The 14,200-nt window shown below is 41.6% G+C and overlaps 1 protein-coding gene across 5 annotated transcripts in view; it reads left to right on the forward strand.

The window, feature by feature from the left end:
- Fanci (FA complementation group I) overlaps positions 1–14,200 on the forward strand; it is a 76,602-nt gene that overhangs the window by 60,889 nt on the left and 1,513 nt on the right. For 4 of the 5 annotated variants that reach the window (XM_074061820.1, XM_074061821.1, XM_074061823.1 and 1 more), the window contains 6 exons: positions 7,530–7,717; positions 8,301–8,354; positions 8,437–8,496; positions 12,283–12,351; positions 13,342–13,437; positions 13,662–13,769. In XM_074061820.1, coding sequence (XP_073917921.1) covers positions 7,530–7,717; positions 8,301–8,354; positions 8,437–8,496; positions 12,283–12,351; positions 13,342–13,437; positions 13,662–13,769 — 575 coding nt within the window. The remainder of the gene's footprint in view (positions 1–7,529; positions 7,718–8,300; positions 8,355–8,436; positions 8,497–12,282; positions 12,352–13,341; positions 13,438–13,661; positions 13,770–14,200) is intronic. The other variant, XM_020165470.2, reaches the window with a different exon arrangement.

Raw genomic sequence — 14,200 nt, forward strand, 5'->3', positions numbered from 1 at the left:
ACTTCCAGGAACTTTTTAATTTCCTCTTTTATTGCATCGATGATCCACTCTTCATTAAGTAATGAGTTATTTAGTTTCCAGCTGTTTGCATGTTTTTTGTCTTTACTTTTGTTGTTGAGTTCTACTTTTACTGCATTGTGGTCAGATAGTATGCATGGTATTATTTCTATTTTCTTATATTTGCTGAGGCTTGCTTTGTGCCCTAGGATATGATCTATTTTGGAGAAGGTTCCATGGGCTGCTGAGAAGAATGTATATTGTGTAGAGGTTGGATGAAATGTTCTGTAGACATCTACTAGGTCCGCTTGATCTATTGCATATTTTAGATCTTGGATTTCTTTATTGAGTTTTTGTTTGGATGACCTATCTATTGATGATAATGGAGTGTTAAAGTCTCCCACAACCACTGTGTTGGCGTTTATATATGCTTTTAGGTCTTTCAGGGTATGTTTGATGAAATTGGGTGCGTTGACATTGGGTGCGTACAGATTGATGATTATTATTTCCTTTTGGTCTATTTCCCCTTTTATTAGTATGGAATGTCCTTCTTTATCTCGTTTGATCAATGTAGGTTTGAAGTCTACTTTGTCAGAGATAAGTATTGCTACTCCTGCTTGTTTTCGGGGGCCATTGGCTTGGTAAATCTTCTTCCAGCCTTTCATCCTAAGCATATGCTTATTTCTGTCGGTGAGATGAGTCTCCTGTAAGCAACAAATTGTTGGATCTTCTTTTTTAATCCATTTTGTCAAACGGTGTCTTTTGATGGGTGAATTAAGTCCGTTAACATTAAGTGTTAGTACTGATAGGTATGTGGTGATTCCTGCCATTTAGTTATCTTAGTTGTTTGAAGGTTTGATTGTGTGTACCTAACTTGATGTTACTCTCTACTGTCTTGCTTTTTCTTATCCTGTGGTTTGGTGCTGCCTGCCTTTTCATGGTTAAGTTGGGTGTCACTTTCTGTGTGCAGGATCCCTTGCAGAATCTTTTGTAATCGTGGCTTTGTGGTCACATATTGTTTTAGTTTCTGCTTATCATGGAAGACTTTTATTGCTCCATCTATTTTGAATGATGGCTTTGCTGGGTAGAGTATCCTGGGGTTGAAGTTATTTTCATTCAGTGCCCGGAAGATCTCACCCCACGCTCTTCTTGCTTTTAATGTTTCTGTTAAGAAGTGTGATTTTGATGGGTTTACCTTTGTATGTTACTTGTTTTTTCTCTCTTACAGCCTTCAATATTCTTTCCTTAGTTTCTGAACTTGTTGTTTTAATGATGATATGTCGTGGAGTAGTTCTATTTTGATCTGGTCTGTTTGGTGTCCTGGAGGCCTCTTGCATCTGTATGGGAATATCTTTCTCTAGATTTGGGAAATTTTCCGTTATTATTTTGTTGAATATATTACGCATTCCCTTCGCTTGCACCTCTTCTCCTTCTTCGATGCCCATGATTCTCAAGTTTGGTCTTTTGATGGAGTCAGTGAGTTCTTGCATTTTCTTTTCACAGGTCTTGAGTTGTTTAATTAATAGTTCTTTGGTTTTTCCTTTAATTACCATTTCATCTTCAAGTTCTGAGATTCTGTCTTCTGTTTGTTCTATTCTGCTGGATTGGCCTTCCGTTTTGTTTTGCAGTTCTGTTTCGTTCTTTTTTCTGAGGTTTTCCATATCCTGGCAGTTTTCTTCTTTATTGTTGTCTATTTTTGTCCTGAGTTCATTTATCCATTTATTCATTGTGTTCTCTCTTTCACTTTGGTGTTTATACAGTGCTTCTATGGTTTCCTTTATTTCTTCTTTTGCTTTTTCAAATTCTCTATTTTTATTGTCTTGGAATTTCTTGCGTGTCTCCTGTACATTTTGGTTGACCCTATCCAGTATCATCTCTATAAAATTCTCATTGAGTACTTGTAGTATGTCTTCTTTTAAATTATTCTTGTGGGCTTCATTGGGTCCTTTGGCATAGTTTATCTTCATTTTGTTGGAGTCTGGATCTGAGTTTCTGTTCTCTTCATTCCCCTCTGGTTCCTGTACTAATTTTTTGCTGTGGGGAAACTGGTTTCCCTGTTTTTTCTGTCTTCCCGTCATTGTCCTTGGTGTTGTTACTGTCCCTGTACTGTGTGTAATTAAGTATTTCCTAGCTTGTAATAATAACAATGGTAATATTTAGAATGGAAGAGTGAGCTGACATGGAAAGCAAGAAGTTAAAGAAAAGGGGAAAACAAATATACAGACAAGAGGGAGAAAGCAGAACAAGGTATCAGACAAGAGAGTTTCAAAGGTATAAACAGGGAGTGTTAGTGTACTAATCGACAGTAAGCTGAACAGACATTAGAGAGACAGAGGATTGAAAAATCAAAGATAAAAAAATAAAAAATAAGTACATGAAAGTAATATCTATATATAAAAATGAATTAAAATGGAAAAAAGAAAATTAAAAAAAAAAAAAAAAACCAAAAAACTTCCAAGTTTATATGCAATGCAATTTCAGTCTTAATAATTTGGATGTCCGTCTCAATCTCCAGTCCTGGAGTTGGTGCCTCAGATGTTGTTCTGTAGTTGTCTCATCAAAGGGGATGCATAAAATAGAACAAAACTACACACACACACACACACACACACACACACAAAAGCCCCACCAAGTGTCCCCAGTTCAAATGCAATACAGTTTCAGTAAGTTTTTCGGCTTGCAGGTGTAATTTGGTTGTTCTCTCATCAAAGGTAGGGAGAAAAAGAAAAAAAAGCATCTGGAGACAGTTCTGAGAGTGGTATCTGCAACTGTGGGTTGCCTGCCTGCTGCTCTCAGCCTGTAGCTGGCGGCGTTATTTATGCAGATCTCTGGGGTGAGCTAGCGCTCACCTGGTCCCACAGGCTTTGTTTGCTCAGAGTTGTCCTTTGCGGGAGCCTCTGCTACAGGCTTTCCCCTTTCCAAGCACTGGGAAAGGTGCCACTGCCCCGCGTTGTCAGGCCTGCGTGTTTATTTACAGTTCACGTGGGAAGTGGGTCTTCCCTCCTCTCACAAGCGTCCCCGCTCCTGGTTGCTGGGCGTGCCCCGCTCCCGCCAGAGCCTCTCCGGCCTGCCCGGCTCGTTTATTTACAGTCCCGGGAAGGGTTCCCTTCCCCCAATCTTCAGCGCTCAGGGTGCCCCACCCTCTTTCCAGCATGTCTTAACTGTTCTTATTGCTTAGTACTCAGTTTCTCTTTTTTTCCCCGGTGGAGGTCAGTCTGTCCAGGGGGCTATGCTGCTCTGGCCCAGGCTTGTCTGTGGGGCTACCGCGGTACCGTGAAGCTCACCTGGTCCGCGTCTTCCTAAGCCATATGGGCGCCGGCCACTGGCCACCCGGGGACCCTCCTGTTTCTCCGTTTAACGTGAAGTGGAGATTCTCTGCACCAGCTGGAGATGTGGAGAAGTCAGTTATGCCTTTTCTCGGTGATTATGCCTGCAAAGTGTGTCTCCAGCGTCTCTCCAAGATTTCACTATAGGAGGGTCGCTTTCTGCTTCCTACCTCTAGCCACCATCTTGGAATTCTCTCTCAGTATAATTTGAAGTCAGGTTTTATGACACTCCCAACATTGCTCTTTTTGCTTGGGATTGCTTTTGCTATTAGGAGTCTTTTATGCTTCTGTATGATCTTTAGATCGGTTTTTCTATTTGTGAAGAATGACTGGAATTTTGATGATTGCATTGACTCTGCAGATCACTTTTGGTAATACAGCTATTTCACAATGGGAATCATGGGAATTTTTTCCATCTTCTAATGTCTTCAATTCTTTCTACACTTGATCTTAGCCAAAAGGCTGAGAAGCGATCTTCAATTCTTTCTTTGGTGTCTTAGTTTTCATTGTAGTGGTCTTTTACCTCCTTAGTTAAGTTTTGTTTTTGTTTTTGAGGTTACTGTGAATGGAATTATTTTCCTGATTTCTTTCTCGACATGTTCATTATTGGTGTATAGAACAGATACTGAGTTTTGAATGTTGATTTTTGTATCCTGCTACTTTGCCAAAAATGTTTATCAGATCTAAGAGTTTTTTGGTGGAGTCTTTAGGGTCTTTTGTAAATAGGATCATATCCCTGCAAATGGATAATTTGATTTCTTCTTTCCCTGTTAGTATTCTTTTTCTTTTTTGCGCTATTGCTCTGGCTAGGAATTTAAGCACTATATTGAATAAGAGTAGAGAAATTGGATGCCCTTGTCTTGAATTCAACAGTGAATTCATCCAGTCCTGGACTTTTCTTCCTTGGGAAGATCTCTGTTGTTTTTTTCAGTCTTATTATTTGTTATAGATCTGTTTAAGTTATTTATATATCTTTTTTTTTTAAGCTGTACTGGGATTGGAAATCCGGATTTTGTGCTTGCTGGGCTCAACAGCTTGAGCCTGCGGCTGTATATTTTCTTATTGGAAGATGATATGTGTCAAGAAATTTATCCAGTTCTTCCAGATTTTCCATTTCATTGGGGTGTGTGTTTTCAAATGTTTCCTGGTGGTCATTTCCAGTTCATTGGGGTGTATGTTTTCAAATGTTTCCTGGTGGTCTGGATTTCTATGGTATCTGCTGTGACTACACCTTTTTCGTGTCTGACTTACTCTTTCCAAGAACCTGCTCTTGGGCTCATTGATCTTGAAGTCTTTTATTTGTGTCTCATTAATTTTGTCTCAAATCTTTTATTACTAATTGTTTTTATTTTTCTCAGTCACTGAGGCATATCATCAGGTTATTTATTTGAGATCTGAGATCTGATTTTTTGATGCAGGCATTCATAGTATACCCTTCCCTTTTAGAACTGTTCTCACTCTGTCTCATAGGTTCTATTAGGTGGTGTTTTCCTTTTCATTTGCTTCTAGAAATTTTTTGATATCCCCTTGTTTCTTTGACGATCCACTGGTCATTCAGAGGTATATTTTCAGTCTGTATGTGTTTGTGTATTTTCTGTAGTTCCTCTTGCTGTTGATGTCTAATTTTATTCCACTGCGTCTGATAAAATACAGGAAGTTACCTCAGCTAGTCAGGATGGCTTACACCTGTAAGCCTAGCTACTTTGGAGATAGATATTGGAAGGACACAGTCTGAGGCCAGCCCAGGCCAAAAGTGAGTGAGACCCCATCCCCATCTCAACCAGTAAAGGCTGGGTGTGGTACAGGTTCCTATCATCCCAGCCACTTGGGAAGTGTAAGTAGGAGGACTGTGGTCCAGGCCAGCCTGAGCATAAATAAGAAGACCTGTTTGGAAAATGCCTAAAGCAAAAGGACTGAGGCATATATATGGAGCACAGGCCCTGAGTTCAAACCTCAGTACTTCCATAAAAAAAAAAAAAAAAGGAAGTTATTTCATTTTTCTTGTTATTTGTTAAAACTTGCTTTATGTTATGTCCTAAAATATGATCTGTTTTGGAGAAAGTTCCGTGGTCTGCCTAGAAAGATGTGTATTCTGTAGCTTTGGGGTGGAATATTCTGGTAAGATCACGTAATCTATAGTATCATTTAATTCTGAAGTTTCTTTGTTAGTTTTTTTAAATCTAGATGACCTGTCTGTTGGTGAGAATGGGGTATAAAGTGACTCACTACTAATGTGTTGGGGTCTGTCTACTTTTATGTCCAGTAGTGTTTGTTTTATGAATTTGGATGTGCCAGCCTTTGGTGTGTCTGTGTTTACAACTGTTTTCTTCTGTTGAATTGTCCCCTTTATCAGTATGAAATGACTGTCTTTGTGTCTTCTGACAAATTTTGGTTTGAAGTCTGCTTTGTCAAATATGAGCTTAGCTACTCCTGCTTGTTTTCAGGCTCCATTTGCTTGGAATATCATTTTCCATCCTTTCACTTTGAGCCTGAATTTGTCTTTGCCAGTCAGGGGCACTTCTTAGAGGCATCAAACAGTTGGGTCTTATTTTTTAATATAGTCCACCAGTCTGTGTCTTTTAATTAGAGATAATTGAGATCATTAACATTTGAAGTTTTTACTGAAAGGTATGTACTAATTTCTTTCACTTTGTTGTTTTCATAATGTTTGGTTTGTCACTTATATCTACTTATCTCGTGAGGTTTATTCTTACCTGTATTCTCATGATTGTATGTTCCTCTTCTTTGTGTAGGATTCCTTTAAGTATATTTAGGAGTGCTTACTTTGTAGTTGTGAATTCCTTTAGTTTTTATCATGGAAAGTTTTGATTTTTCCCTCCATTTCGGATAGCTTTGCTAGATACAGTAATCTAAGTTGGCAGTTATTTTCTCTCAGGGCTTAACATAACATCATTCCACGCCTGGTTTAGAGTTTCTTTTGAGAAATCAGTTGTGACTTGCACTTCTCACAGCTTTCAATATTCTTTCCTTGCTCTGTATATAATATAACGTGGAGTGGTTGTTTCCTGGTCTCTTTGGTGTTCCGAAAAGCCTCCTGTACCTGATAACCATCTCTTTCAAGATTGTGGGAATTTTCTGCTACTGTTCTGTGAATGTATTTTCTCTGCCCTTAGCTTGTACCTCTTCTCTTTCTGTGCCCGTGATTCATGTTTTCACGTTTGGTCTTTTAATGTTGTCACAGAGGTCTTATATTTTCTGTTCATACTTTTTCTTAATTATTGTTTGAATGCTCTACCTTGTCTTCAAGCTCTGATGTTCTGTCTTCAACTTGATCCAGTCTATTGGTGAGACTTAGAGGTTTTTTTTTTCTTGATTTACTGAGATTATTATTTTCAGAATTTCAAGTTGATTTTGTTTCAGGATTTCTATATCTTCATTGAATTTCTCTTTCATATCCTGCATTGTCTTTCTATTTCATTCAGTTCTTTGTCTTCTCTTTGAATTGATTTGTGCTTATTTGTGTCCTCTTTAATTTCATTGATCATTCTTCCAGTCATTCTTTTGAATTCTTTGGGATTTCATCCACTTCACTATCATTAGAGCCCATTATTGTACAATTGTTGATTTATGGAGGAGTGGTACTATGTGATATTTTGTATCTCTTCGTTGGCGGAGGAATGTCCCAGCAGCAAATTACATGCAGCCAGGAGGCAGCTCCCAGTGGCCGAGCAGTTTGCCAGCTATGGGCTTGGAGCTCTGTTTCCACAGTAATTCTCAGGCAATCAACCTTTCTTTTTGCTACAGAGAGTGGGACCACTGACCACTGTGCTTTCACTGCTCAAGCTCCCAGCTGCTTAAACTCCTCAGTGGGTCCACATCAGACCCTCCTCCAGTCCATAAACACTTCACGTGGCCATCTCCCATCCAGACACAGTGGCTAGGTGTTTGTTTTTGAACAAGATTTCTGATGTGATGAAAGAAGTAGAAAGTCGTGTGGCTTATGATGGCATTAATAATCAGTTCATTCTGCATAGTGAGACAATCTTTGGTGGGGGCGCAGTTGGGCTTGAACTCAGAGCCTCACACTTGCTGAGCAGGTGCTCTTATCACTTGAGCCCCTCCCCCAGTCCAGCTCTACATAATGATCGTTCACTCTGCACCAGCTTCTTAGTTGGTTTTCAATTCTTGTTTACTGTTACTAGAAAGTAAGACAGGTTGAAATAAGCCAGTTTTGTTTCTCTTCAGAAGAAGCCTCTTCTCAAGTTTCCCCACCAAGTCATCCCACTGAGAAAGCCATCATTATGCAACTGGGAACTCTGCTTACATGTTTCCATGAGCTCGTGCAAACAGCCCTGCCGTCAGGCAGCTGTGTGGACACCTTACTAAAGGACCTGTGCAAAATGTATACCATCCTTACAGCACTTGTCAGATATGTGAGTATCTGAGAGACACTCGGTTCACCCTTTCCTTCTCCCCTAGTGAGCTGGCTGTGGAATATCTGAACAGAGTTCTTCCCACATCTTTGCAAGTTATGGAAGATTGCCAGGGGTTTTCACAGGCCAGGCAGAAACAGTTGATGACATAATTCTACATCTGCTTTCAGAATCTCTTACTTCCTCAGCATGTGAGCATGTAACACCTGACCAAGAGTGAATGTCTTTTTCAAAGAAACTCTTTTCTTGCACTCAGAATTTCTCTGGTCCTCAACAGATTTAGAAATGTTAGGAACTACAGAGTTTAGATTCTGTCAGTGACCCATAGTAAGAAAGAAGTAGACCCCCCCGACAGTGTGCCAGACAGCCATGCTGCTATCCCTAGACAGAGCCTCTGCTTTTTTAAAGAGCCTCTTCACTGGCATTTTAAAAGGATAAATAGCCAAGTCAGCCTATGCCTTAGCTCCTTTATGAACTCTCCTTTTCCCTCTCCAGTCAGAGCAATGAGTTGCACTCCATGGGCTCACTGCAAGAGTCACCTTTGTTTTCATAGGAAGGTCTAAGTCTAGAAATCTTTTGTTAGTATCTCCAGGTGTGTCGGCGCTCCAGAAGAATTCCAAAAAATATGGAAAAGCTGGTAAGTTGAGAGTGGCTTTCCTAAGAATGGGGGAAGGATTTTACTGCTCCGGTTACATTGGTTTCCTTCTCCTTTGTTGCAGGTGAAGCTGTCAGGCTCTCATCTGACCCCACTATGTTATTCTTTCATTTCTTATGTACAGGTAAGTGATTCAGGGGCAGCACCCAAATAGATCTTCAAGAAAGCTGTTCTTAGGACCCCAGGGGCTACTTGATTACCCAAGTTTAAGTGGATATAAAGTTTTTTCCCTGCATTCCCTAAGTCATGGTGCCCATCTGATACCAAGCCAGACTTGAAGGGCTTTGCAGCAGGTCTTTATTCATACCAAAAAAAATCATTTTTAAAATTTATTAATAGCCTTATTTTGGATCTTTGATAAACAATTTTATTAGCATAAACTAACTGTACAAAGGGGTTTCATTATATTTCCATATATGCATATAATGTACTTTAATCAAATTCACCACCTCTATTACTCTCTTAACCCCTCTCTCTTCCTCCTCTGCCAGTTTTTAATGGGTTTCATTACGCTATTTTCATACATATATATAATGTGCTTCAATCACATTTGTTCCTATCACCCAGAAACCATTTTAATTTAGAGAAAGAAAGGATTTGATGTGCTTGCACCTGGGGCTGGGAAGGAACAAGTATTCTTGGGCCCAGTGACTTGGTTTATTCCTGGGAGCCTGAAATCCCATGCCATGAGGATCCTTTTGGAGTGCCAGTGAAGTAACAGCAAGTCCATGGAGAAGGCTGAGATAAAATAGCAGTGTTCCCAGGGAGGTGGCAGGGATGTAGGCTTGTTGGATCATTTGCCCAGACTCCTTTATTTTCCCCCCTCTAAATTAATAAAAAGACTTTCTCCAGCTGAGATGTGGCTCAAGTAGTAAAGCACTTGCCTGGCATGCATGAGGCCCTACGTTCCACCCCCAGTACCACAAAAAAAAATATAAAAATAAAGAAAGGAGAAGGGAGGGGAGGAAGGAAGGCTCTTCGTGTTTGGAGACATTTTAAGTGCCATCTGATAGTAGGTGCTATCAGATTCTTACAGTTCTTGACTCTCGTACTGTCTGACTGAGCCAGAGGCTGCTAACCTTACCACTGTTGACATGTTGAGCCAGGTAATATTTAGTTATGGGGCTGTTCTGTACACTTTAGGATTTTTAGCTGTATCCATGGCTTCTATCTACCTGGTGGTTGTGACAACCAAAAATTGTCCAGAAACTGTCCAGTGTCCTTACTGGGCAAAATCATCCCCAGTAGAGAACCATTGATGGTGGGAGACCTCCTGTCTCCTAAGGCTACTTAGTCTCTGCCATTAATGTATCAGAGAATGGGCCCACTGGGTTGTCTATCTTGACCAAGATTCTAGAACCAATTGTTAAAGCAGTTGGTTGTGACTACTTTGCTAGGGTGCTGCTCTTGATTTCTGCATCATGTCTGGGTAACGTGCCTTGTGTTTATCAAAGATGCCTCCTCCCTGCCCTGATGATCAGTGGCCCAAGGTAACCTGTTATCTGGCTTTGACTGAAGGAGCTCCTGACAGCGTGCTAACATTGAGGCCTTCTCTAACTTGGCCTCTGTATCAGTTTTGGGATCTGTGTCAGGAATGCATCATCCATTTTCTGTCCACGTCTACAGCCCACTTTCATCAGCGGTTATCTCTGGTCCTTTCTTTGTATCTCACCCAGATGATTGTAGGCATGCTTAAGGTTCAAGCTTACGCATTTTCCAGGGTGCCATTATGCCAGGCCTGTTGTCTGAATAGGAAGTATTCCTCAATTCCTCCACTGGGGTTTGAATTCCCCCATTATCTTAATGATGCTGTAAGGCCACATTTCACAAAGGATCTTGAAGAGACTGACACAGTCTTTGAAACAGGAGGATTCTGTGGGAAATATTCATACTATAGCCCTCATCTTAGAGATCCACGGTTATCCACTAGCATATTAAAGGTGCTGAGGCCTTAGTGTGTGTCCAGTACTTATTTCCAAACCTGTTATTTTTGTTTGTTTTTTTAATAGTAAATATTACTGTTTGGCAGAATAGTGTTCCATAGATTACAACTTCAGAACACTGCAATCTGGCCATATTTACCCTTGTTTTAATCCAGATTACTTTATTCATTTTATTAAACAGCAAACATTTAGAGCCCTACCTTGTGCCTGTTGTGTTGTTTTTTTCAAGTATCACCTCATTCATCCTAACTATACTTTGTGATCAGAAGTTACTCCTGTATTGAAATGGCCAAAAACAGCCAGCCAGCAAGAGACATAGCTGACCCTTAACCCCAGCTAGTTTGACTCAACAACAGGAGTCAGCAGCTTTCCATAAAGGGCCAGATAGTAAATGTTTTAGGCTTTGTTGGCCATGTGGTCTGTCACAGCCATTCAGCTCTGCAGTTGTAGTGTGAAGTGGGTGTAGATAGTATTCACAGACACGAATGTGCTTCTGTTCTCTTGAAGCACTCTCAAAACAGGTCATGGGCTGCATTTGGCTATGGGAAGCAGCTTACTAACCCCTCATCACGAAGTATTTGCTACTTGTGGTGAGTGTGTTTCTGGGTCCATGCTCAAGCATTTGCTTCTGTGGATTCAGGCACCTCTGGACAGCTAGCTCTTCCTAACTTTACATAAAAGCCAGTTCCCTGGGTATTTTCCTCTTCCCCTGTCCATATTTGCCTTATATCCACAGGCAAACATTCCCTGTTTTTGTGAGGTATACTTTTGAGATCCTGGGCCAGAGCCCCATGTTCGTAGTGCAAGCTCATGTAGAAGTGAGGGCCGTACTTGCCACACTTTTCAGAGCTGCCTTAGATTTTGATGAAAAGAAAGCCATGAAAACCATAGCTCCAAACTCAAGTTTCCTTTCTAGAACTACATTTTTAAAGATGCTTCTCTTCTAGTTCCACTGTTTGTCTTGTTACTTAAGTGTTAGTCCTACCTGAGTTAGTAGGGATGGGCAGTGGACAGGGTCTACTCTCAGCAGGTGCTGTGGTAGATACATCCTCTGGAAAGCTGGCTCTCCAGGGCTGGCCGTGTGGATCAAGTGGCTAGTGTGCCTGCCTAGCAAGTGCAAGGCCCTGAGTTCAACCCTCCAGCACCAAAAAAAAGATGGGTCACTTCCCATGTGGTCAGGTGAGGTCTGTCCATGGCTGCTTTTCTTCCTTTGTTTTAATGCAGCTTCACCCTCTACCCTGCCTTCAATGGCCAGACATAAGACTTCTTTATACGGATCTCTCAAGTGGTTTTTCCAGAACGTGGCTTTAACGTAGCACGTGGAACAAGCTGCCTGCTTCTCTCTGGCTCTGATGGTCTAGCTCCTCTACATTTTCAGGTCATGGTTCTTTTATCGCCGTCACTGTGGGCCCTGGCATATTCTTGTCCTAGACGGTATGGAACTTCCTTTGAGGGAAAAGCTTTGTGTTTAATGTACCTCACACTTAGGTGGTTTCCGCCCAGGTCTTCTCAGGTCTTGCTTCTGTTTTGTCAGTATCTTTACTTCTTGGTTCTTTTTATCAGTTCTTCCTCTCCAGGAACTCTTTATCACCCAGTAATCTGCACCCTTGGCAGGAGGCACGACAGCCACAGTACACACGACTGTACAACTGGTGGTGGTTCAGCTGCCTAGCAGGAAATGCCTGTTTTCTGCTACCTTGACAGTCACCATTTTAACCATCATTGTACCTCACCCATCAGTCCCTTGGCTGGCCTCACACAGTAATGGCTGTCTTGCCACCAGTTGCCACGTGCCACCTCCCAAGGAGGGAGATAAATATCATCTGACATCACAAACTTGTGGCGTCTGTTGCAGTACTATTCATGAAAACTTGGTCCCATTATAATCTCTGTAGGAAAATTACTACCAGCCTGTTGGCTCTACACAGAAATACTGGGAATGACAGAATGTGTTTCCATTTCTTTAGAATAAGAAGAGCAGCAACCTGAGTTATCCGGGAGAGAAGAACAAGGAGAAAACTACTGCCACAGCCATGGTAAGCTGCTGACCGTTCAGCGTTGGTCAGTAAAAACTGTTCTTAGGAAAAGTAGGTGAAGGCAAGAGGTGCTCCTTGAAGGGTCTGTAAAACTGGTGAGGGTGCAGGAGTGCACACTGCTGGCAGAGGCAAAGATGATAGTGTTGCCTCAAGTGGGCAGTTTGGCACTAATTACTAAACCTTAGGAAGTACACGGAAATAACAAGTCCACTTTTACAAGTAGATATTGTTTAGGCCTGGGTACAGATGGTCTTCACAACTTCTTTATTAAAGAGAAATACCGGAAATAACTGTGGTGTTCATTAACAGAGGACTGGCTGGATAGGTTACAGTGCATTTACACTGGAGAATACTGTGTGACATGGGAAAATAGAAACCTGACGCTTATCTGTAGAATTATCTCTTAAGACATTGTTTAAATTTTAAATGAGAGACAGCCAGGTGTGAGGCTCACACCTGTAATCCTAGCTACTCAGGAGGATCGAGGTTCAAAGCCAACCTGGAGAAATAGTTTGCAACATCCTATCTCAAAAAACCCATTACAAATAAAAAGGACTGGTGGAGTGGCTCAAGGTGTTCAAACCCCAGTACCAAAAAAAAAAGAACCAGCATGTAGTGGTCCTCACTTGTGGTTTGAAATATACAAACATACCCATATAAACATTTGGAAGGGCCTACAATTTATAATTCAACTTGAGGGAAAAAGACCCGTGAAAACCCAACTAGAAAAAGAAAATAGATCTGGTGCCACAGTGGGCTTGTTGTTTTAAGAATATGAAGTCAGAGAGGCAAGTAAACTGCAAATGGCCCTGCCCTCCTCGGCCAGTCTCGAGGTGAGTACTCAGGAACTCTAAATAGGAAGAGTTGGTGCATTTGGTTGAGGGTGGACAAATTTTCCCGAGTCAGGTGCAGTTCTGCTGATGACAGCTCCAGGGGAAAAGGTCAAAAACCATCAAAAGTGAAATTTAAGTCTTCTGTCTTTGCCCTTAGGCCAGAGTTCTTCGGGAAACCAAGCCAATCCCTAACCTCATCTTTGCCATTGAACAATACGAAAAATTTCTCATCCACCTTTCTAAAAAGTCCAAGGTGAAGTGCTATAGTCACCATTGCCATTCACTCTATGGAAGGGAGGGGGATCTGGGAAGCAGAATAAGCTATGACCCATTCCTTACTCTTTGCTATTTCTGCCAATAGCCCAACCCAAAGGTCATGCAGAAAGTGATGGGAGGGGAGGTTGGGGTGTGTGCTCTTTTGGGAGGGTTTATGAGGTACACTGTCACAGCAAGAGCTGACGATCCCATCTGTCACAGGTGAACCTGATGCAGCACATGAAGGTCAGCACCTCCCGGGACTTCAAGATCAGAGGGAGCATACTGGACATGCTCCTCCAGGAGGACGGGGAGGGCGACAGCGCGGGGGTCAGTGTCTGCTTGCTGCCAGGCTGCACCTACAGTAGCCACAGATCAGTAGAAGGGCAGTCACCAGCAGAGAAAGGGCAGATAGTGGTGGGCAAAGAATGTCCAGACAAGGGTTTTAAACTGAACAGACCCCTACAAAGTTGTCCAGGCTTGCAGACACATCTAGCAAGAGAGTGGCAGCAACAGTGTCTTGCTGTGGGTCCTGTTTCTTTTTGAACCATTTGACAACAGCCAGCTGCAGCTTTCTAGCTCAAAAAGCAGTTTTTACTTCCTCTGAACATCTCAGTAAGGCGTTCTTCCTTCACTTCCTGCTTTGTTCCTCTCCCTTCAGTTCTGCCAGTTACAGTGCCACATCTCCCTCCCTGCAGCATCTTTGAAGCAGAGCCCAGGATTTCCTTTTCTGTGGCACCTAAATTTTTCATCATCTTAGG

Source organism: Castor canadensis, chromosome 19 (genome assembly GCF_047511655.1).
Source record: "Castor canadensis chromosome 19, mCasCan1.hap1v2, whole genome shotgun sequence".
Lineage (NCBI taxonomy): Eukaryota > Metazoa > Chordata > Mammalia > Rodentia > Castoridae > Castor > Castor canadensis.